A 25,027-nucleotide genomic window follows, 5' to 3' on the forward strand; every position below is an offset into this window, starting at 1 on the left:
AGCACGCTACTCCGGGACCCATAGAGGATTAGTGTTGAATTAGTATAGTGAAACATGCAAGTACATTTTAAGTGGTGGATAGGTTAGTCAGTTATTTGGATTTGGAATGATAGCAGAAGGATAGAGGAGGACAAAGGTTTGTATTTATTTATCACTTGTTGACGCATTCAGGAAGCCTATAAAGGATTAGTGGTGAATTAATATGGTGAAATATGAGGTAATTTCAGTGGTGGATATTAACCTGGAGTGAGAAGGATAGCGGAGGGATAAAAGGGAAAGAAAGATTTGCATTCATATAGCACTTGTTACCCCTGATGGGTGTTGAAGGGCTTTTCTGGCGAGTAGCACGTCACTCCGGAACCCATAAAGGATTAGTGTTAGTGTTTAAAATTAGTATAGTATAAATATGAAGTAATTTGAGTAGTAGATATGTTATTCAGTTATTTGGGCAGTATATTAGTATAGTTGAATATGGAATTTGAGAAGTGAACATGTTAGTCTGTTAATTTTGATTAGAAAGGATAGTGGAGGGATAAAAGAGTGAAGGATTAAAAAAAAATCTTTTTAGGTCTTAGCAGTAGGAAGAGGCTTTAGGATGACTAAAAGAGTTTTGGAGGGGAGGAGTCAGAGGGGAGAGTTTAGAAAGGTTTGTTTTAGTGGATCGGTGTAGTAAAAGGGTGTCAGTTGATGCAAGGAGGGGTAGAGCAGGAGAGCGTCTAGAAATGGTTATTTTGGCGATCATAGTAGTGGTATGGGGTTTGGGATAAATGAGAGAGTGGTTGTAGAGGATATATTGATGTATAGGATGAGAGAGAGGGTAGTGCATTGGAAGGAGTACTAGAAAGAAGTTTGAGATGAGTCAGAAGGTTGGGCTAGAAGATATATTGAGCGAAGTATAGGCAGAGAAATAGACTAGTGCATTGGAAATGCTAAATTAGAAGAAAGTGATAAATATATAGATCCATAAGTACATTGAAAATATATAGATACATAAAGGAATTAAGTATATTTAAGAATAAATATATTGATAGAGGCACAGGATGAGAAATGGGGTTTGTGAACACAAAAATTGTGGCCGGGGTGCACTGTTTTAACACACAGGTCTTAGCACAGAGCAAAGGAGAAATTTGGAGGGAAAGCAGATTTGTCACCAAGGAATGAGAGGGACAAACTACAGAGGTTGGACTGCAAATCCCACAATTCAACATGTTAAATGCAAGCAATCATCGGCAGGGAAAACCACAAGTTTAAAACACAAAACAGGTGATAACATATGCAATCACAGGCAGGTCAAAACTGCAATTTTAAACTGTAACAACCACATGAAAAAGACAGTAATCACAGAAAGGGAAAACCGTTTTTTAAATAACTTTTGTTTTGGGAAGAGACAGCACTAGGCTATCTCCTTACCACTTCCTTGTCTCTGCTCACTGCAATCTGGGGCACAGGTAGGCTGCGATTCACAAGATGGAGGAGAATGATTTGGGGTGCACCCAGCAAGGACTTAAGGGGCCTGGGCAGGTGTGAGAGGAGGGCTCAGACTTGCCTGGTAGCTGATTAGCCAATGGTCTGCTGGCCTGAGGGTGGGGGCTGGGCAGCTGCTTCTCCTGTTCAGAATCTCATAGGAGACAGACAGGCTCAATCCACACTTTTGATTTCTGCAGGTAAAGGCTTCACTAACTCGAAATCTAACAATACTGTTTGAATAGAACTTTACTCCTCCGGCTGGCCAAAAAACGAAGAGCACAGGCCCCAGTAAATACAGTTTAAACAGCTCACAGAAGCACCCTCTGATGTAGAATATCCCTGTTGCTGGGGGGATGGGGGGGGGACAGCGGGGCTGGCCTCACTGACTTGTGAACACAAAATGGTGGCTGGGGGTGCACTGTTTTAACACACAAGTCTTAGCACAGAGCAAAGGAGAAATTTGGAGGGAAAACCGATTTGTCACCAAGGAATGAGAGGGACAAACTACAGAGGTTGGACTGCAAATCCCACAATTCAACACGTTAAATGCAAGTAATCATGGGCAGGGAAAACTACAAGTTTAAAACACAAAACAGGTAATAACATATGCAATCACAGGCAGGTAAAAACTGCAATTTTAAACTGTAACAACCACATGCAAAGACAGTAATCACAGAAAGGGAAAATTGTTTTTTAAACAACTTTTGTTTTGGGAAGAAACCGCACTAGTCTGTCTCCTTACCACTTCCTGGACTCTGCTCACTGCAATCTGGGGCCCAGGTAGGCTGCAATTCACAAGATATGAATTGCTTGTGTAGGTTTGTTTTTAGTGGCTCTGAAAGGAAGTGCGAGACTGTTCTATGTGTAACATCACTTTTATTTTGATAATGGATCTATTTAGTAGAGGCTGTTGCTTAGGCTGCTCGAAAATGTCTTGCAAGTGAGAATGTAAGCCAGGTGAGCTGAACAGGATATGAAGATTGTGTCTTGAGGATCCCAACGTAAAATTTTGCCTTTTGCAGTCAAACATGCCAAATTGGCTGTATAGGAGTAGGAATGAGGAGGGTACTCTTCAGAGTGTTACATCCTACAGAAAATGGTTAGTGCGCTGAAAGAAAATAGGATTTTATCTGATTGTTTTGAGCTGAGGGTCTCCTGTTTTATAGATTAGTTACTTGCAGGAGCAGCTTGTTTCTATCGTCTGTACATGGAGACCTAGTGCATTTCAGATGTTTCTTTTTTAGGTCTCGCTGGAGTAGCATCTGAAGGATGCGTCCAGCTAGAGACGTATAGGCGCCCGTCTCGGGGGAATTAGGGACAGGAGGGTGTTACGCGCTTCTGCTGCTGGATTTGCCTGCTTGAACGCGCATGTCGGCTCCGTCCACATTCTCAGCAACATGCGTGCGCATACACACACAGACAGACACTCGCTCGCTCACACACCCCCTCCCCCCCACAGTCATCGGCCTCTTTTAAACACACACACACACGCATACACACAGACTCCAAGACACATACGCACGCTCACACACATACAGAGCCCCCCCGCCGCCGCACGCGCACACACATGCCCCCCGTTCTCGCAGCTCAGCAAAGGCCCCCACTCTCCGGTACTCGTCTCCAGCTCTCCATGCGAGGGCTCGTTGCAGGCGGCGGCGGTCTCTTCCTTCGGTGCGGGGCTCTCTCACCTCACGGGAGCCCCGCTAGCGCCAGCCACCCTTCTCCTCCTGCCCACACGTACCAGTGCTGGGTAGGCTCCCGCCTGGGCTTCCGGTGTGTCTTGACGTCCCGCCCCCGGCCTGCCTGACTTCCGCCCGGGATTGTGCACGCCATGCATGAGTCCATGACTTCCTGCTGTGTCTCTTTGGTATTATCGAGGGAAAAGGTATTTTAATAATAAAACGTTACAAATGTTAAATTATTTGGTGCAGCAATGAAAACTCCTCGCTGCCTCCTCCCCAGGCTGCCTAAGCACGGTGTCCCCCCCCCTTGCACCCTTCCACATGAGCCCCAGGACGATAAACCATGCCTAGACCCAAACCCAACCCCACCCCCTCCAAAGACGGCAGCTCCGAACCTAAGGCTCACATCCCCCCCCCCCCCAACCCAACCATCCCCCCACTGTCCTGTTACGCCACACTCTATGCTCCCAAGCGCCATCTCAGCAGCTGCAACACCGTCCTCCTGTCCGTCTGTACTTTTTTCAAGCCCACAAAAAGATGTTAATATTTCACTTCTGTTCTTGGATTTTCGTCTCAATAAAATACCCTGAACATAATCTTCACAAAAGTTAATTACAAAAATGTACGCTAGTGCCATTATAAATTACAATAACTTTTTTCTAAGTATTAATTATAAAAAAAATTAAAAGCCATTGTTATGTGTATTAACAATACATCTAAGTCATGTAAATACAACACATATTGCATTACAAATGCTATAGGTATAACATTTGCGAAAGTTATAACTATTGGCATTGTAAATGACTAAGCTATTAATTTCGCTATTTTTAAAACCAACACCTAAATAAAAAATGTGTCATTTACAATACCAATAGCTCAAACTTTCCTAATGCGAGACCTATTGCATTGCAAATGCTTGTTTAATGTGACTTATGGAACCTTTTTGGGGGGTGCTTCATGAAAGATATACAGTTAAAATTCTCTAAACATTTTGTCTTGAAATATGTTTTATTTTGTAGCTCTTTGAGTGACGGTGCAAGAATATTTTTCTTGAGCAGTTTCAGTGTTTTTTTTAATGCTTATTGTTTGCTGTAGTTTGTTAGCTTATTGTCTGATGGTAAGGCTATATTTTGTCGTATTTGCAGGGAGAGGTCCCGTTTGATTTGCATGGAATTTTGTTGGTTACATGTATAGAGTGATATGGGGCATTTTTGAATGGATACACTAAGATGGCACTTGTGGTGGGTTTCTGTTACCATGTTTTAATTGTACCTGCATGTGAGAGCACTTTGTATGTGGAAATATAGAAGTTAACCGCCTTCTTTCTTTCTCCCTTGGCTGCAGCGCGGATTGGGAAAATGAAACGGAGGAAGCAAGACGAGGGCCAGGTATGTCCGCTCTGCAGTCGTCCTCTGTCTGGATCAGAGCAGGACATGAGTAGGCATGTGGAACTGTGCCTCACCCAGGTAGAACTGACGTAGGGCTTGCTCCTGCCAGCATCAATTCTTCTGTCACTTCCTCCTTCTCACTTTTCTACGTTAACCTTAACGTGGTGGCACGTAAATTGACAGTTTCCTAAAATGGCCACTATCTCGAGTGCTGGAATACTTCCCTGCCATATGGGTAGCTGTAGACTGAATTTTGTGAACTTTTTTTATTGCAAAGGTACTTGCTCTTTTGGAATGGTTTTTCTTAGCAAGCAGGACGATTTGTCTGCATCTGGACCTTTGAATCTTGGACTATTCTAATCTACTCATTAGTAGCTTGTCCTTTTAATGAGGGTACTTCACAGCACAATTGTATATTCTGAAGCACAGATGGGACTGTGCTGTGTATTGAGAGCACTCCCTGTATAGGGTACATTGAAACTCCAAGTCTGGAAGTGTGTGTTTAAAAAAAGATTGTAAATAGTATATGCTGCCCTACACATTCGTGTTAAAAAAATATCACCTTCTTCTAAAAGAATGATTGGCAGTCTGTGTTGGTCTGAACTTGGTTTGGTTCAGGCTGATGGGTCACCTCTGCTGTGAGGGAACTATCCCCCTTCTCCAGCATTGGATATTTCATATATTCACGTTCTTGAATCATTCCTTGTCATTAGAATGGGAAATCCCTGGAAAATCTAAATATCAATAGGCTGTGTTACAGACCATAGGCCCAATAACTTTGTTTAATAGCACATCCACCTCATTTGAAACTACCCATACTTCAGCCAGTTAGGTAGAAATGCTGATCTCTCCACTCCCCTAGACGTTCCCATAGTTCCGATTTCACAGCAGAAGTGTGAGCGAACTAGGAAATAGATAGTGAGCCTATGACTGTGGAGGAGAATGGGTTGCATGTGAATCTATGAAGGATACTAATGCTGACGAACTGGAATGACAAGTAACTGATGTCTGCTCCATCATTGGATCTTATATAGATTTACATGATTAAATCTAAATAGCAAGCAGTACATTGAATATGAATATGAGAACCCGCCTCAACTTAATTAAACCGGTTAAGTAGAACTACTTGATTCATTGATGCGTTAGCTATTGCAATTCTATCTAAGCAATAGTGCTTAGGAAAAGTATCACTGCTTTTCCAAATGGTTGCTTAGCAAATGTCTTGGAGACACCCCAGCATAGAAATTGTTGCCATGCTTCTTATGGAATGCACCTCTTCTTCCTTGAAGTAGGGAATTAGCTTTACTAAGACAAAAAGTAATGCAGATTGACAGCAAGGGGCAGTTCCTTGCTTAGACAATGAATGGCCCTTGAGTGGGTGGACAGCCAAAATAAATGATCCCAAGAACAAAAGTCGTTAGTCTGGTCTACGTAGAACCTGCTGCATCTGCACATCTTTCCACTGACATGAATAGATTAAGAAAGAGGGAACAAATAATTACATGTTAATTTAGGTAAAAATCCTATTAGACCTGCGGCATGAACATAAGGTTAGTGCCTTATCCATGAACCTAAGGTTAGTACCTTATCCTTTTGTAAAACAGAGGTATCTCTCTCTAATGGTGAATGCTAGTGGCTCACTAACCTTACTTGCTGAAGTGAGAGCCAGCAACAGTGCAGTGTTCAATGAGATGTATTTCAGAAGTGCATTATGGATTGAGTCAAAAGAAAGCCGCATCAACCGACTAATCACTTTCTTTAAATCCTATGGCACAGGAGGGAAATCCCTAAAAAGGCCCTTCATAATTTGTTTGAAGTGCCCATTCAGAGAATAATGATGATACATTGTCAGCGATCCGAAATCTGTGGATTGCAGCCAGGTTAACTGTGACCAGTGACTATTTGAGACTGTGCAGTACCCGATGGGGTGTATCAATATACAATTAAGCCCTCTGCCTTTCCACCACTTACAGACGCTCTTTCATTTAGTGTTATAAGCTTTGTTTTAACAGGTGCTTGAGGAAATATCTCATTTCAAGCAACTGGATGTTGAGGCGAACATAATCCAAGTGGTGAGAAACCAAGCTGTCCGATTGAGTGGCTTCAGGTTGTGTCGGAAAAGCTGCCCATTGCATCTTTTGAGGAGCTTGGGATGGATTTTTAACTATATTGGTGAACAGTCTAAACGGGCCACTTTACTAGAATTGTTCTGGCCATGTGGGAGCAATCAGAATCTTAGAACAGTGGTCTATCTTGAACTTCTTCAGCACCCTGGGAACAAGGGGAAATGGTAGAAAAGCATAAGTGAAAACATTTGACCATATCGGTGAGAATGCATTTCCGTTGGATCTTGAGTGCTCAGTTCTGTAGGCGTAGAACTGGCAGTTTTTTTCTGATTCTTTGTTGCTGTGGCCTGTGATTTCGGCCGTACTGTTAGGAGTGGTCTCTCTTGCTCACATTCTCTGACCTTTAATCTCTCTAATGTTTTGCAGTGGTTGCTGCAGTCACAATAGTTCTCCCAGGTACCCAGGACTGTTTGCTTCGGGCTCATTGACTTCTTTGGTGCCACAGATATTTCACGGTTATCTCACTATTTGTTTTTTTTTCACTATTTCCTCACATGGTTTTGGCCTTTTATATTTTTGTTTATTTCCATTGTTCTTAATATTGTCCATGCTGTTAACTTTACTCTGCCGATTATTTGCACAGCCTTAGCAATACTTTAGCTATTGCCCACACTCTTTGCCTTGGTCTCAACGTTTCTCCATACTTTTTGCTTTCATTTTCCTTTTTTGTAACATGTTTGCATTGGTATGACAGATGTTTCATGTAAATGTTTAGATCTTGCTATTCCACAATATTTTAAGAATTCGATATTCGATTTCTTCAAGTGCCATCTAGGGCATAATAGAAAGCAGTACCAAAGCACATGTATGTCAGACTACAGGATTCATACTTAAAAACCACGCTCAATTGCTCATCAGACTTGTAACTCTCAATTATGCAGATCATCTCATTTGGGTTCAGTGCATGGATTCAGATCTATATTTCTTTTCCTGTGTAATGTCCTGGGTCTGGGCTGGTAGCAACAAACACAACAGGCTATTTCACGCTTTTACTCGACCCAGCTGTCCAAGTGCACCTGGCTGTTAGCTATTTAGGGGCCTTAACATGCTTCTCTTGTGGGCTGGCAAAGTTTGCCGTCAAAGACGTGGACTGCTGCAGTATGGAGTCCGGTTAGAGGGCAGGAAAGCATGCAGAGTACACAGGCAGGAGAGAGGAAAATACTTTTGAAATCTCTTCTATTTTAACATGCCTTCAAGTGGTTGGTTCCCAAAGTGTTTGTTATAAAACCAATTCTTTTTTGTGAGTGGACGTCAACATAGTTGGAGCTCTTATCTTGTATGACGTTGATTTGTAATCCCACAATGTGTCTGTTCACCGTCTTAGATTCCTTTTTCCCACCATTGAGTGTGAAGGTTCATTTAGAGATCTCCCTACTATCTTGTCTTAAGCAGTTATGAAGACTACTAGGAAAAAATGGAAACTGCTAGAAGGAATTCGCTGAAATAGACATCTGTGATGGAGAGAGGTTTTTCGGGATTTGTTGGTAAAGGAGGAGGGTTGTAAATTTGATGTAGTCTGAAAATAGGTTCAAATCAATGTGGAGTTCCTGGGCTTTTTGATGCTATTTGCTTTATGATTCCATTTTACACTACTAGCAAGCTTATTAAGTTCTGCAAGAACTCCCTCAGAAAGTTGGCCCTAAATGACAAGCATGTTCTCCTGGGAGACAGAACATACAGACTGGATGAGTTGGAGGTGTCTTTTCCATGCTCGCTGCTTAAAGCCAATATTCTAATGCATAGAAATAAATGTAGTCTGGCAGTTGGTACTAAAAAAGGGTTGCTCAGTCGAGTGAGGAAATGGGTTTCTCAGGTGATGCTGAGGAAGGACCGGGCGAGCACCGAGACACAGACCTGGAAGATAAACCTACAGTGCCACATGCCTGAAAACCCTTACAGTTGTCAAGACATCCAGGCTACCTTCCAAGACTATAACAGCACAAATCTTCGAGTGAAACAGTAGAGTTGCAGAAAATCAATCGCTCGACTCCAAAAAAACCTTGCAGTCAGAGGAGTTGAAGAGACCTCTCTTCCTACCGGGTGAGGTGATTGAGTGCGAAGGAGGATGTCAAGTCCCAGAAGGACAGCAAAACCTCCAACGTCGTCTAAGTTGAGAGAAAAGAGGGCATTGGAGGTTGAAAATCGAAAACGTGATGCAGAAAAAGAAAGCTTTCATAGAAACTATGGTCCAAAGGCTTTAGGGGTTAAAAGCAGAGGCAGGACACACAGACTGCAGAGCAGGAAGAAACTGTTATAGCATGATATTGAATAGGAGACAGATATGGGAAAAGAGTATACTTTTACATGGAGTAACTCGAAGAACATAAGTGCTCTCATGCTTGGGGAACCCTTATGGGAGGATGTCATGGCAGATTTCCTATAGGAGGAGATAGGCACATACATCCCAAGACCATCCTCTCTATAAGGCATCCACCCAGGACTTCAAGTATATCCAAGGACTTGTTGAGGTAGACTCATTGATATTAAGCACTGCATGAAAAGAGACTATGTCACCAGCAATCATGGACACTTTGCCAGACATGGAGAGTAAAAGGGGCATAGTGGGCTGGAAACTGAAAAGACAACTGCCACACAATGGTGAATACCCAACTCTAATGCTCTGCTTACCAATCATGCACACCCGCACTGGAAGGACGTAGAGGACCTTATGTCGCATATCCCAGAGGAATACCAGAAGAGGGCTAGAAGTCTGGTTAAAGAAGGCAAAAGCATTGCCCACCCCGCCTTAAGTAGGGCTTAAATGCTGCTGATACAATGAGCAGGCAGCTTGTAGCCAGCACAGTAGTGAGGAGGCACGCATGACTGCAGGGCTGCGCATCTCCACATTAAAACTAGTGGTCCAGTCAAATATCATCGAAATGCCCCTCACAGGCAACAAACTTTTCAGCCCTGGGGTGGCCCTGACTCAGGAGGCAGTGAAGCAAGCTATACAACCAAGGCCATGGGGTCCTCCAGGTGTACAGACCTTCCTTCAAAAAAGGAAGCTGAACGAGGAGGAGCAAGAGAGACCGGTTTACAACAGAAAGGCACAGAATTAAATTGGGTGCAACTAGTTTTCAAAATCCACATAGAGGCAGCTGCAACAAAATCCCTTTTTTGTGGCAGAGGTAAACCAAGGGGCAGCAACTCTAGAGAATCTGCCTCTGGTTACTCGCTTCCCGCTCACCTGCCCTCATTCCCCCCTCCCCCCCCCCACACACACACACACACGTCCCCTCCCAGACACAGAAACCAGCGCTCTTAGATCGTTGACATTTGGAGGAATATTCGACTGCTCATCGAGCAGAACTGCTGGAAGAGGGTGAAAAAAATTCACTCAAGGAAAGGACTCCTAGGATACCCACCATCCAGGTATCACCAAACTAAAGTGGCTGCACCATGCTGGTGGTCGCCTGTGAGGACAAACAATGCGCATTCCGAGGGACTGGAATCATTGAGGGAAATTGATACCTCCTCCCCCTCCCCACCCCCCTCTCCCCCCCCCCCCTCCCCTCTTTAGGTGTTTCTCCATAAGGTTGTACTAAGATGATAACGAGGACTGCAACCTCTGTCTTCCAAGAGATCACTGTGTCAAAGGTGGTGACGTGTGTGGCAAGTTCCAGCCAATGGTACCAGGGAAATACTGAGGTGAACGCATTATGACATGATGCAGACCTAAAAGAAAGTTCAACGTTTGCTCAGGGAAATTGGCCTTTCAAACCAGGATGAAGAAAACATTGAGGACACAGAGATAGAGCAAGAAGAGCGGTCCGATGTCGAAAAAGACCCAGCTGAGCTCTAAAAAGAAGAGCTGCTGAAGAAAGCGAGAGCAAGGTAGCCCGCAAGAGAAGGAATAGTGGGCTTGAGCTGAAGCATTCTGTCTCTAGGACCCCGAAGACACCCTTGACTCTGAACCATCAAGAAACGAAGGGAGGCTGAAGCAAAAAGAACCTCGCGTGTCCTGACACAAGAACACCAATGGAGGAGGACCCTTGGTGCAGTTTTGACACCGAAAAGCTGTGGAAACTGAAAAATCTGTAGAACCCAAAATCATAACTCTGTTACATCCACCTGAGTAAAATAAAGAGCATATATTTAACGTGCACAGGAGCCTCAGATGGGTGCTGAGTGCTCTAATAGCAGAAGTAAAACACAAGCATTTATAGACACAGACCACAAGACGATGCTGCATCGTAATAAACGTAGCACAAATTAAGCATGGCCTACTTGACCAATTAGCAAAGGCCTAGGCTGCGCTACACCATTTATGGTCAGAAATATACAGTTGCTGACCACATGTTTTGAGTAGGCAGCTTCTGGGACTTTCTACTGTAATGCAATGTATTAGCCTTGGTACTTTTCCATGTAACAATTTGCAACATCATAGCACGTACCAGAAATATTTTAAAATGTGATATGCTGAAATACTTTGTGGCTAAGCTAGCATCTTGCTCTGTTCTCGTATCTTTCTTGAGCAAGTCTTGCATTATAAAAGCAGTTTTACTGAGGCACAATGCAAAAGTACAAGCATCTTGTGCAGTGAATCTTATGTCAGCTTAACAGGGCCTAAAGCTTCAAGCATTTGGTATCATATAAGAAAGATGGCTTCAACAAAGTGTTTGGAACTGAGAGGAGGAGGAGGAGAAGGAGCCGAAGCAACTCACGCCAACCCCCAAAGAGTAAGGTGGCGTCTGTACTCCGTGACGAACATAGAGCACTCGAGATTAATAGGAAAAAGACTCCCCGAGGTAGAAATGGCAGTGATCCTCCAGAATAAGAGAGATTTTGACAAATCCCTGATTTTTGAATCCATGCAAAACCAAATGAAATAAAGGGAGACGAGGAGTAACACATTGAACTACAGCCACCAATTACACATGAACCTCAAGAGTGGAAACAGGAGAAAGCAATGCAAGAGCAAGGGGGGTTTCAAGACCTCCAGAGCGCCACAGAAGATTAGTGAGATGTCCACAGGGGGAAAAGGATGTGGCCTAACCGCTAGAGAGGTGGACCTCAAAGCTGGGGAACCAGGTTCAAGCCTCAGCAGGGACGCTCAACATCAGGTGGTTCTGGGCAGATCACTTAATCGCCCTGTGCCTCACAAAAATTAATGTGTTTGTCTGTAACGCAACTAGTGCTCATGCAAAGTGTTTTGAAACCTTAGTCAAGCTTGCGCTATATAAAACTCCCTCAAAAAATATACTACAGATTTACCAGGGGAGGGTATTAATGCCTACACTTCGAGGTCTTCACCACAATGACATCGCAATGTGAAGTGATTTGATTAAAAGAGCTGCAGAAAAACATAGAGTGCAGTTTGAGGAACAACAGTCACAGGCCTGTTTTCTTCTCAAAATTATTTTGCCATCACAAATCCCTTCTATACTGTTCCGTGTTCCTGAGCCTTCGTGATCAATGTAAGGAGGCGTTTAGAGAGCTGTAACTCCAAGAGTGGAGACAAAATATAAGCACTCGTCATAGGACCCCTTATACATAAAAAAGCACTTTAGTGGCTGATTCAATAATTGTTGCCACGACCAGAAAGAGAGCCAGTGTTCCTATGTTAATGGCCCACCACCAGAAAAGGAAAGCTATTGGGTGGAGATGGTGGGACACAACATGGAGACAGCAGCTGCCACACAATGGAAGATAACCAACTCAAATGTACTCTTTGATTGATGCGCCCATCAACATTGGGAGGAAATGGAGGAGTTAATGAAACCTCTCCCCGACCAGTGCAGGAGGAAGACAAACACCATCATAGAAGAAAGCAAGGCTGTTTCCAGGACTTGTCTGAAGTCTACTCCGGACGCATGTGCTGGCACTACCCTTAAGAGGCTTACCTGGTTACGAGTATCCGGCTTTAAACATGAGGTTATTATTAACGCTCCCTCCGCTGGAGACCAGTTGTTTACATCGGCATTAGATTACGCCCTCAAGCATATAAAAAGAATAATAACAAGGAAAGACCATGGAAACCCAGAAGTTTCACAGTGACATGAGAAGGGGGACGAGTGGTATATGAGAGCCGTCAGGAAGAGGAGACTTCATTCCAACATATAGTTGCATGCCATTCAACATCGGCATAGTGGCAGTTCCCTTCAACATCTTGCAAGCCCCTAAAATGGGCGGCCTCAGAACAAATGACTTCAAGGAAGGAGTGTGCTGCCACATAACACTTAGGCAGTTGGGGGGGTGGATAGGTTTCCTAAAGGAATGGATGTCAGTCACCTCCAACAAATGGATACTGAATATTATTCAACACAGTTACTGCAACGAACTCCTTAGGAAATAAAACCTCCAAGTGTGAGGCCAAGCACGAGAAAATGTACCAAGGAACTCTTTAAAAAAATAAATTTAAAAAACAAGCAATATAAATGGTACCAAGGGAAGAGACTATCCAGGGAATCTACTCTGTTTTTCCCTGTGCAAAAAAAGAGACAAAACACTTGAGACCAATTCTGAAACTCTGTTTCTTAAATTTAAAAAGACACAAATGCAAGCTGACGTCCCTTAAAGAGGTCATGTCTGTCCTGCAGAATGAGCTCTACATGGAGATCATAGACCTCAAGAACGTCTATCTGCATGTGCCAATAAACAAGAAGCACAAACGATTTAGTTCATTTGTTGTAAATTTCAATGTATTGTATTTCCTTTTGGTATAATGTCAGCACTGAGAATGCTTACAAAATGGCTGACTGTGGTAGCAGCTCTTGTGAGATGACAGTGAACACAAGTGTTCCCTTGTCTAGAAGACTAGCTATTAAAGGCAACCTCGATCACGCAATGCTGAAGGAGCATAAAAGCAGTCATGCATACACTGCAACAACTCGGTTTCTAAATAAACTTGTAAAAATCCTCCCCAATACTGGAGTAGGACAAGTTCTTTCTAGTATGAAGATAAAATTCCAGGTGGGCAAAAGCATGCCTCACAGCCAAATGTATGCAGGCATTGAGTGAGCAGACTCTCCTTTCCAGGCAGTCTCTGGCCGGAGGACAGTTGGAAAACTAATGGGCATGAGGGCTTCATGCATCCTATTCATTCAACATTATTTTGAGACCAATTCACCAATGGATTCAAAATGAGTGGTCTCAAACAGAGAGATCGAGTGGTTGTAACTCCGAGGGTACAGTATGAGATGGCATGGTGGAACTAGAATAATGTAGAGGCAGGCCTGCCTTTTGTACAGCCAACTCCATCAGTAACCATCACTACAGATATGTCTCACACAGGATGAAGAGATCAAAAAGGGCCTGTGGAAAATAAGGGAAGCAGTAAAACGCATATATGTGCTGAAACTGAAGTCCATTTCTTCTGGCACCAGTGTCTTTTCAAACGTAAGTAAACGGGAAGACAGTACAAATTCATATGTACAACATGGCCACATAGTTTTACTTCAAAAAGCAAGGAGTACCATGGTCATATGCGTTGTTAATCCTAGCCTAAGATATTTGAAGATGGGTTATTCAAAAACCAATAACTTTGATGGCAAAATACCTATCCGGTATACAAAACGTAAAGGTGGACAGACTAAGCAGACAGGCAAGCATCTCGCATGAGTAGGGGAAAATAAAGCAAGTATTAGAAAAGGTTTTTCAGCAGTTTGGCACACCTCAACAAAAAAAAAAACACAAAATGCCAAAACTTTGCATTTTGGCATCTGCAACTCTTGTCCCTGGGGAATGCAGTTGATCAGGAAAATGTGCTTACTCTTCTCCCCCCCCCCCCTCCCCGACCCCCCCTCCCAATTTCACTGATATTCCTTGTGATAAACAAGTGTAATGAGTTTCCCATGACGCTAATCTTGATGAATAAAGCGGTACAAAAGGGGGTGGAGATTGATTGGTTCAGATGCTCCGTCCAACACTCACACCCAGTCAACAGATCTGGGTTTAATCCATCACTGTTCTTTATCCCACTCTGCCACCCCAGTTCAGACATGGCCATATGCAAATCTGTCTGACCCTGTGCCTCATGGTAACAGTCCAGCCCGAACTGCCAAGCCATGCCTTCCCTGGACCGGAAACAAGCTTCCAAGGACCGGTTTCTGGCATTTCAGCCGTCTTCAGCCCGGCTTGCTTGAATCCAGTGGCAAAGTGAGCAAGGGACTCACGTCTGAGCATACCCTGCCAACTTATGGCGAACAAAGCGGTACAAAAGGGAGTGGTGATGGACGGAGCATCTGAATCAATCAAACACTCACACCCATCTTGATAGCATCACACCAGACCTGCGGGGAGATATTGGGGGGAAAAGTGATAAAGCTACCAGCATCAGATGACCATCTGTCATGCAAAGGGGACTGGTCGGTCACCCGGGACCAACAAGCCTCAGTCTAAAAGCTTGGCTCCTGAAAACCTAGAGTTTGGACATCGGAATCTTCTGAAGAGGAGAATGGACATTCTGAGGGAAGCCAGAAGGCCAAGTGCAAGGCACTGCTATGCCACAGAGTGGGAGAGGGTTGTCCATTGGTGCAAGAAAGAAGGTCTCATGGACAGTAGAGCACACCATTCAGCTGCCAAGGTTTTTCCGGCTACCAAAGATAAATGCAGAAGGGATTGTCCATACGCTGGACGTTCAAAACGCAGCCATGTACTGTCTGAAAAAGATGAAGCAAATCGCTAGCTCACCAGTGACAAAATGTACCACCACACAGTGGATAGTCTATACAAGTTAGACGTGTTACAGAAAGGACAGAATACAGCTGGAAGAGAAGCCTAGAGCCCAAAAAAAGGCCAACCCTAACCTTTTTTAACAAACATTTCCATTAACGACATATGTAAAGGTCATCCATAGGCACTTTTACAAAACACAATTGTGTGGGCATTCAAGGTAACAAAAAAGCGCAAATGAGTGAAACCGTATTAAAGCATCTATTTGAAAGCACAAACTCCTTTCAATCCAACCTCAAAAACAACGATATTGCTACAAAATCAGTGCACTGTATATGAATCCAGAAAAGATTCAGACTGCAAAAAGAAATGGCTGTTTACCTGTAGATGTTGTTTTGCATCTTGAAGAATTTTCGGGATTCACATGTGACCCTCTAAGCATCCCAGAAAGGTGGTGCATAAAAACTTTGGAGGGGTTAAATCTGCAGGCAGAAAGCCCTGGCAAAAATGGACACAATATCACAAAAGTACTTCTTAGGCGCACTTCTGACGTCGCAAGCGACTGAGATATCACCAAATGATGGCAGATGACATCCAGAAGGGAAAAAAACAGACAAACAGAAAAATATTCCAGACCTAACCGATAGATGGCAGTGAGCAGTATATGAATCCAGAAAAATCTTTGTGCTGCAAAACTATACCTAGAGGTAAGTAACCATTCCCCTAAGTCTGTGCAAAGTGTGTGAATCTAGAAGACATTTCCCGCTTCAAAATAAACCAGTTAAATGGAATTATGGTTTACAGCTCGATACTCTTCTAGATTCACATGCAAGCTTTCCCATTGCAGGAGGTTCGTGGAAGGAGATTGTGGGGATTGTGGGATTACTTTTGACTTCATAAAAGGGCTCTGCCTGTGTTGACGCCGACTCACGAAGAAACGTTTTAGAACAAAAAGCCTTCTGAACCCAACCCCTAGAAGGCAGAATTGTGCGATCATATCAGTCTGTAAGAGCTTCAAAACCTTAATTGGTTTCTTCCTCTCAGCATTGGCAGTTATCCATGGCACACAACTTGAACTCTGACCTATTCCATGCATGGTGCACATCGCTCTGACTGGTAGCATTCCCCAGCCCTGGATCTGTGTATTTTTTGTTAGTTACCCTCTCTTCTGGTATATTACACACCCTGTGGTTTATTTCCCATTGCTTGATACCTGCCAACCGTTCTAGCATTGTCCACAACCCACGTCACATTATTAGTGGGGGCTGCACTCTGCCCTAGGACAATTCTGCCTTGGTAGATATAAATGTGTGATGCCTCCTCTTGTGCCTGGCACACTTATCGTGCTGGAGCATACTGCAGAAAATAGGATACCATCCCTGGCACATTCCACCTCATTATGCATAGTGGGCTCACTTTGCCATACTCTGGCGCACTTTTCACGTGGCCTTTACAAACCCATTGACCTGACTTTCTGCTTTATTAGTTGCCATCTCACATCTGTCTTGCAAGGCAGGGCCTCACTACTTCTAGGCTAGCCAGTTCTTTCCAGTCAGTGCTCTAATATGCTTCATGTTGCTGTTGCTCACTCCTTTTTCCCTCTCTTCTACAGAGGGAAGGCTCTTGCATGAACGAGGACGACTCTGTGGACATTGACAACGAGAATGGGACCCGCTTCGAAGAGTATGAATGGTGCGGCCAGAAGAGGGTACGAGCCACCACCCTTCTGGAAGGCGGCTTCCGGGGTAAATATTATTCACTTTGCTATTATTGTTAGCATGTTCACTCTGTGTAGTTAGAATGTTTGCTAACACGGTTGGGCTAATGTTAAAAGTGTGTGTGTTTCCGTGCCATCCTTTGTATCCGGATGGACGGGCAGGTTCCGACACCCTCTTGTATATGATTCCCATGGAGGTCTAGTTCTTAGTTTCTTGGCACGCTCTTTACATGTCTCCTCCCACCATTTTTTTTTTAATGGTTTTCATGTGTTTTTCACACTGGGGAGAACATGCAGCCTCTGTCCTTACCTTCTTGGAGGTGGATTGTTCAGCATACAGGACAAAGCTGCTCGGGCAGCAGCAGTTTCCACACCCTGTCTCACAAATGTGACGTGCGGAGTTTTGTCACTTGTGCATTTTTCATTGCCCACTTAAATCAAGGTGTTTGTGTACAGCCCTATCCGAGTTATGATCTGGTCTTCTCATTAAGTGAGAGGAGGTGGGTTGGAACATGGGTAGCATGTGTTTGTAGTGTTCTGTACACTACAAACACTAGGGGATAAGCCCCTGTTTGTTTTCACATTTTTTTCTCTTCGATAATGCTGGTTCTACTTCAAGATGTTGAAATTGTTTTTCGATACTTGATGTCTCATTCTACAATTGTTTGAGATGTCTGTGTCCTGTCGTCTGAGAGGCCACCACTGTGACAAGTGAGAGTTTAAAATAAGTCCCTCGTTGTCATCTTAGCGTTTTGAGGTAAAAGTGAAGGTGTGATTAAAAACGACCCTACTTATTTAAATTCTATGGAGGATAGTCATAACTAACACCTTCTTGGAAGCCAAGGTTTGTGGACATGAGAAGAGATTGGGACGCAAAACATGATTTTGTTTTGTCGTTGAATGGATTGTAGTGGACTGTCCATGTACCTGATTGTTGACATCAAGTATTTGTAATTTCATTTCTGGTGAAGTCAAGGAATAGGACAACGTATCTCAATCTCTGAATCGACCCTCTGTGTGGGTAAAATCTGGTACACTTGTTCACACGCAACCCCCGTCCCCCCCCGCCCCCAACATTGCGCCACTCATCCGTCAGTTGGGGAATTGCCTAAAGGAGAGTATGAGTTATATGGAGACATACTCCATGTCTCCAGCCCTGGGACTTTAGGGAATATTTAATTTGTCTTGGTTTGCACCTAGATCCTGAGCTTGAGTAGAGGCCACAGTGGGCAACACCCTTCACTGACAGCTTAGGCTCCATGGAGGTTCTCATATAAAAGCTGAAATAGAAAATAAATAAGTAATTGGTTCCTTACAAAAGGTATGCAGTTAACTACATAAAGTGTCATGAAAATCTATGCTGGCACACACTTACTGGACATGTGGCTTGCTCTGTGATGATGACCTTGTGTGTTCCTATTTCGTCCTAGCTCAGATGAGCTTGCCACTTGGGCTCTGTGGCACAAGCTCCTTTGTTCTGGTGGGATGGCAGATTTTTCTCCAACACATAACCAACACTCTTTTAAAAAGGGCTGTCCGACTGAGGAAAGGTGCCTGGAGAATGGACGTCTCTTGAATGATGCATTAACATCCCTCTGTTGCCACTCAGTCACCCTTCCCGCCGTACAGGGCATTTTAATGGATGCAACGGGGTGACAGGCTGATGGAGCACGGGCCCAGCAGGGCCTACTGGCAAGAGAAACAGCACGTTTGTTTCTCATTTCATATCAGCGCCCATGACAGGCACACTAACAATTCACATGGGTAGAATGTGGTGCTGGTTTAAGATTGTGGCTGGGGAAATGACAAGGATTCTGAACAGAATGACAACACCACACAGAGGTGTGAGAGTACTAACGAGAAAAATTATGAAGGGCTTCATCAAATGCACAGCAGAGGTAGTCTTTAAGGCATTAGGTGTATGTGTATGAGTAGGAGAGGAAGCCGGACACAAACCTACTGCACCGGGAACTAAGGCAGAAGAGGGCTCTGTCTGGTTTGTGTGGGCGACAAGGATGATGAATGACCAGCTCGTTGAAGGAGACTAAGGTCTTGTTCTAGATCATTTTCTTGTATCTAGTTATGAAGGATCATGGGTCTGAAGTCAGTTTTTGTCATCTTTAGTACTAGTCGGTATCATTGTACTGTAAGCGCTGTCCCTGGGTATTCATGTTGGACGTGTGAGCAGAATTAATATGTACAACACTAAACTCCATCATGCTAGTCTCTAAAATCTCCTTGCACATATGCAAGCGGATGTCAGTGGACACTGCATCCTCGCAGTCGACCCTACAAGCCAGAGTAACATTGGGCAGTTAGATAGAAGCCTGTGTCTGCATTATTGTGATGGTAGTGGACATTTTACAACAATTACTATACATGAGGTGAAACTATAACTAATGTTGAACTGCTACACACACAACCTTTCTTGTTGTGATGTTGGTGGCAGCCAAGTGTACCTGATGGAGATGAAACTAAAGTTTTGAGCACAAATCGTTTTCTGGATTCAAATGCTGTGCATCTATTCCACCATCTAATGGTTGGGTCTGGAATTGTCTTTGGTCCTTCTCTCTTCTTTGGTTTTAAAAAAAAAAAAAAAAATTGTGTGGGCGTTGTTGACCAACATTTGGTGTTAAGTCCGTTCCCTGAGTGAAGTTACATAGCGCTCCTGAAGTTCCTGTATGTGGTTGCCATCTGATTCTTTTTTCCGCAGGAGGAGCTGTTTTTTTTCTCCAGGTGGAGTCTCGTCTGTTGTGGTGGGGCGCCCCTTTACCGTTTCAGTTGCCATTCCGTCCGTTTTTGGTCCACTGTGTCAAAAGCCGCAATTCAGCTGAGTTGCGCCCACTCTTGCGGTGCAGCGATAGGCGGCTGTCACAGGACTCTCAAAATGGCGGCAGGCTGTTTCCGTTTTGGGCCTGGTCCACTGAAATGGCCCTGGGACACCTTGGAAATCGGACGCTTGTCTGCTAGGTCTTGGACCTCATTCTCGAAAGCGTCCCCTCCGCCTTGAGAATTCATCAAAAGTTTTGGGGGCTCCGACTCCTGCAGGCTTCTGGTGGGGAGCGGCTGCCATGATTGCTCGCGGAATGACCACGACTGAGCTACGAGATGGTGGTGCTTTCATGCTGACGCCAGCTTCAGTCTGAAACATCCAGAAACAAGGTGGGGCTTTCATCGTTTGGGGAAAAAAAAAAGTTTTCATCCTATGAAAAGTGTTGTTTTTAGGTCACATGATCAAGCCTTCCATCATTAGGAAACCAAAAGTAAAATGAACCAATGAAAAGTTTTATAAACAAGTCACATGACCTGTTATGCGGCATAGGGTGTAAAATTAGGAGAAAATACGTTGGCACGTGAGGCGGCGTCAGTAGCGGACCGATGTGCGAATAGGCCGAAGGCAGCACAACGCGCCAAGATCCGGATGGCACCGAGGTGGTGTCTAGTAAGTTGCCGCACTGGTGTGGCTATCCAACAATGCTGAAAGTCGGCGTGGGGCGCCCCGTTGGCCTGTGAGTTTGCGTCAGTAGCGGACCGATGTGCGAATAGGCCGAAGGCAGCACAACGCGCCAAGATCCGGATGGCACCGAGGTGGTGTCTAGTAAGTTGCCGCACTGGTGTGGCCATCCAACAATGCTGAAAGTCGGCGTGGGGTGCCCCGTTGGCCTGTGAGTTTGCGTCAGTAGCGGACCGATGTGCGAATAGGCCGAAGGCAGCACAACGCGCCAAGATCCGGATGGCACCGAGGTGGTGTCTAGTAAGTTGCCGCACTGGTGTGGCCATCCTACAATGCTGAAAGTCGGCGTGGGGCGCCCCGTTGGCCTGTGAGTTTGCGTCAGTAGCGGACCGATGTGCGAATAGGTCGAAGGCAGCACAACGCGCCAAGATCCGGATGGCACCGAGGTGGTGTCTAGTAAGTTGCCGCACTGGTGTGGCCATCCTACAATGCTGAAAGTCGGCGTGGGGCGCCCCGTTGGCCTGTGAGATGGCGTCAGTAGCGGACCGATGTGCGAATGGGGCCAAAGGCAGCGCAACAATATTTTCTGATTTGAAGACACCACAAGGCGCTGAGATGCCAAGATCCGGATGGCACCGAGGTGGTGTCTAGCAAGTTGTGGCACTGGTGTGGCCATCGTACAATGGTAAAAGTCGGCGTGGGGCGCCCTGTTGGCCTGTGAGATGGTGTCAGTAGCGGACTGATGTGTGAATGGGGCCAAAGGCAGCGCAACAATATTTTCTACTATATTTTCGGAGTAGAAGACACCACAAGGCGCTGAGATGCCAAGATCCGGATGGCACCGAGGTGATGTGTAAGTTGCGGACGGATGTGCGAATGGGGCCAAAGGCAGCTCAACAATATTTTCTGAAGAGAATACACCACAAGGCGCTGAGATGCCAAGATCCGGATGGCACCGAGGTGATGTCTAAGTTGCGGACCGATGTGCGAATGGGGCCAAAGGTAGCGTAACAAGATTTTCTGTATGGAAGATACCACTAGGCGTTGAGATGCCAAGATTCGGATGGCACCGAGGTGATGTCTAGCAAGTTGTGCCACTGGTGTGGCCATCGTACAATGGTAAAAGTCGGCGTGGGGCGCCCTATTGGCCTGTGAGATGGTGTCAGTAGCGGACTGATGTGCGAATGGGGCCAAAGGCAGCGCAACAATATTTTCTGACTGACACCACAAGGCGCTGAGATGCCAAGATCCGGATGGCATCGAGGTGATGTCTAAGTTGCGGACTGATGTGCGAATGGGGCCAAAGGCAGCGTAACAATATTTTCTGTATGGAAGATACCACTAGGCGTTGAGATGCCAAGATTCGGATGGCACCGAGGTGATGTCTAGCAAGTTGGTGTGGTCATCCTACAATGCTGAAACTCGGCGTGGGTCACCCCATTAGCCTGTGAGATGGCGTCAGTAGCGGACCGATGTGCGAATAGGCCGAAGGCAGCACAACGCGCCAAGATCCGGATGTCACCGTGGTGGTTTCATAGTTGAGAGGCACTTCATCTGCAGTGGGGCGCCGAGATCCGGATGGCACCGAGGTGATGTCTAGCAAGTTGCTGTACTTGTGTGGTCATCCTACAATGCTGAAACTCGGCGTGGGTCGCCCCATTAGCCTGTGAGATGGCTGTTCTTTGGATTTGGGCCTGGTCCACTAAAATGGCCCTGGGACACCTTAGAACTCGGACGCTCGATTTTTTTTTTCCTTTCCTGTACATGCAAAAAAAGGTAAATGCCCGGTATGTTACACGCTTCATCTGCCACGATGAACTCTCCAGAGGAACCGAAAAAAAATATAGTTGTGGTAACTATACCATGCATCGTCATATGGAGAGGTGGCACCAATTAATTATAGTGCTGCATAAAAGAGAGATTTGGAGGAGAACCCCTGACCTGCTAGTACATTCATCAAAGAAGTGGCACTGAGAGCTTCAGAGGCAAGGGAAACGGTCCCAAATATTTAGAAGAACTTTGGAAAGATTAAAATGACATGTTTAGATTGTGGTAAATTAATTTCATGTGGGCAGATGAGTGTTACTCTAATAAATACAGCATATGAACATCATCATAGTCGATGGTTGGTAGAGACATTTTGACTATATCCTGGACCTGCCCGTCCTCGCCCAAAATGGCGCCGGAATAAATGGGACTCGTAACTCCTTGTTGTGTACTGGTTGCAGAACCTTGAAATCACGAGATACGTATGCAGTTTTGAAGCACATGGCGGGCGGGGACGAGAATTGATTGAATATTTCGACATCCCTATTGATATTAAGTTCTGATGTGTTATTGATTACTGTACTGTTGAAAATTCGAATTAACGTCACCCATGGTACTTGCCCGCAAATGTATATCTAGATAATTTTATTGTAACTGGCTCTGTCGTATTTTAATTATAAAATGTACGTCCACCGATTCCGTAACTGTTAGACACCTTAGTTTTTGCAACCTAATGGCCCGCCCGTTACGTTCCTCTACAGTGTAAATGTCTATTCATCATATACGATTACAGTTTGCTCCGTGGCAGGCCCACGTGGTTATAGGCTCGTATTTGTATAATGAAATTTTCACAATAAAGGTTTTTAAAAGAAAACATGGTAGTAGTGTATACATTGGTAAAGTTTTTAATAATAGTCACTGTTTTAGAATCATTAAAAGGCAAGTGAAATAAAGCAGACCAATTACATGAAGGGTAAAAGGTATAATACGAAGGAACGCAGTAAAGATAAATGGTCAAGGGCTGTTGTGTTTTCTATTCCTGCAACATAAAGTGATCGATAAGAATCTCATATTCAGGCGTATCGGCGACTAAGACAGCAGGTCGACCCTCTTTTGCTCAACGGCTCCGTCATGGGACGAAGAAACGCTCTTTTTCTCGAAAAAAGAATATATTTTACTTGCAGGACAGTTGTAAAATTTCCGGGAAAGTACATTAGCCTGGAACATTATAACATATATTTAAGAGAAAATAATGTTCGGAAGTAATTAAAAGCGTAATTTTTAGGTGATATGACCAGGGCTTTCATCATTAGAATAAGAAAAGTAAAATGAACCAATGAAAAGTTTTATTAACAAGTCACATGACTTGTTATGCTTACGTTACGCGCTGCGCGCCCCGGATGACTTCCGGATGCGCTAACGCGGCGCGTCATATGACGCATTACGCGACAACGCAGGTCCAGAATATAGTCAAAATGTCTCCACCAACCAGCGGTCGAAACACAACCCCTTTCAGCAGGCTAAATAGTTCTGTTAAATGACAACAGAAAGGACAGGCAACAAGAACCATCAGTCAAAGAGGGGAGGGCTAGTTATTCTCTACCGGGTTACATTGGGGCGCTACCGGAACTGATCGAATTGGTAGTCTACAGTGTTTCTGGATGTTTCAGACCGAAGCTGGGGTTAGCATGAGAGCAGCACCATTTCGTAGCTCCGTTGTGGCCATTCCGCAACCAATCATGGCAGCCGCTCTTTATCGTTATTTTGGGCGGGGTGGGTGGCGGAGCCGAGCTGTTTTGCAGCCATCATTGTGTGGAGTTCAGTTCATCTCACTAGTTTTGTATTTGTCATGAGGGGTTGTTCCTAATGTTTCTATTTTAGCGAGGTCAAAAAGAGATCCCATTAGTGGCCTACTGATTTTGCTCGATTCCTTTTCTTATTTTTTTACACGATTTTTCGTTATCTGCAAAGACTAAACAGAGTATTGCGACTCTGTGTTTGTTTGTAAATAGAGAATGAACCAAAGAGAACTATTTCTAAAACAGTAAATACTTGGATAACAATCAATCAAATGGAGAGAGAAGCAGGCACGACGGATTACAACGGGGGCAAAGGCCTGCGTTAACTACCTTTCACTATCTGCAAAGAGAGAGTACTCCTAATAGAAATGAGGGGGGGGGGGGCACCATTCAAAGCAGATCAGTGTGCATAAACACGAAAATGTTTTCACTTACCACGTACTTGACATTCGACAGCTTATGATATTTGCTATTAAAAAACCATTGAAATTCACTGAAAAAACCATAGGTTATAGACCATATATAGTTAGGAATTAGCATTTACAAAACCTTGAAAATTCACTGAAAAAAACCATAGGTTATAGACCATATATAGTTAGGAATTAGCATTTAAAAAACCTTATTTTACTCACACAAAACCATTGAAATTCCATATATAGTTAGTTGCACTAACTATATATCGCGCACCCGCAATCCACTGCTGATCATGTCACATATTACATCATTCATGACATGGTCAGTGACATCACTGATGACATCACTGATGACATCTCAAATGACATCACTGATGACATCACTGATGACATCTCATTTGACATCAATGACCACATCACTGATGATATCATTCATGTGACAATACAATGCATCTCCTCACATTTTAATATAACCTCTGTTTCACCCAGTGTTAAATACAGAGTATAATTTTTGAAACCATTGACACACCAATACTAGTTACTACATACGTACTCACTGATTCCTACGTCTACACACATTCACTCATTCACCCATACAATC

General features: G+C 44.3%; 1 protein-coding gene across 7 annotated transcripts in view; it reads left to right on the forward strand.

Annotated features, from left to right (window-relative positions):
- Nucleotides 1-25,027, forward strand: part of RNF220 (ring finger protein 220) — a 1,024,387-nt gene that overhangs the window by 864,973 nt on the left and 134,387 nt on the right. For 4 of the 7 annotated variants that reach the window (XM_078671729.1, XM_078671731.1, XM_078671733.1 and 1 more), the window contains 2 exons: nucleotides 4,494-4,615; nucleotides 16,889-17,021. In XM_078671729.1, coding sequence (XP_078527855.1) covers nucleotides 4,494-4,615; nucleotides 16,889-17,021 — 255 coding nt within the window. The remainder of the gene's footprint in view (nucleotides 1-4,493; nucleotides 4,616-16,888; nucleotides 17,022-25,027) is intronic. The other 3 variants (XM_078671730.1, XM_078671732.1, XM_078671734.1) reach the window with 1 other exon arrangement.

Source organism: Lissotriton helveticus, chromosome 1_2 (genome assembly GCF_964261635.1).
Source record: "Lissotriton helveticus chromosome 1_2, aLisHel1.1, whole genome shotgun sequence".
Lineage (NCBI taxonomy): Eukaryota > Metazoa > Chordata > Amphibia > Caudata > Salamandridae > Lissotriton > Lissotriton helveticus.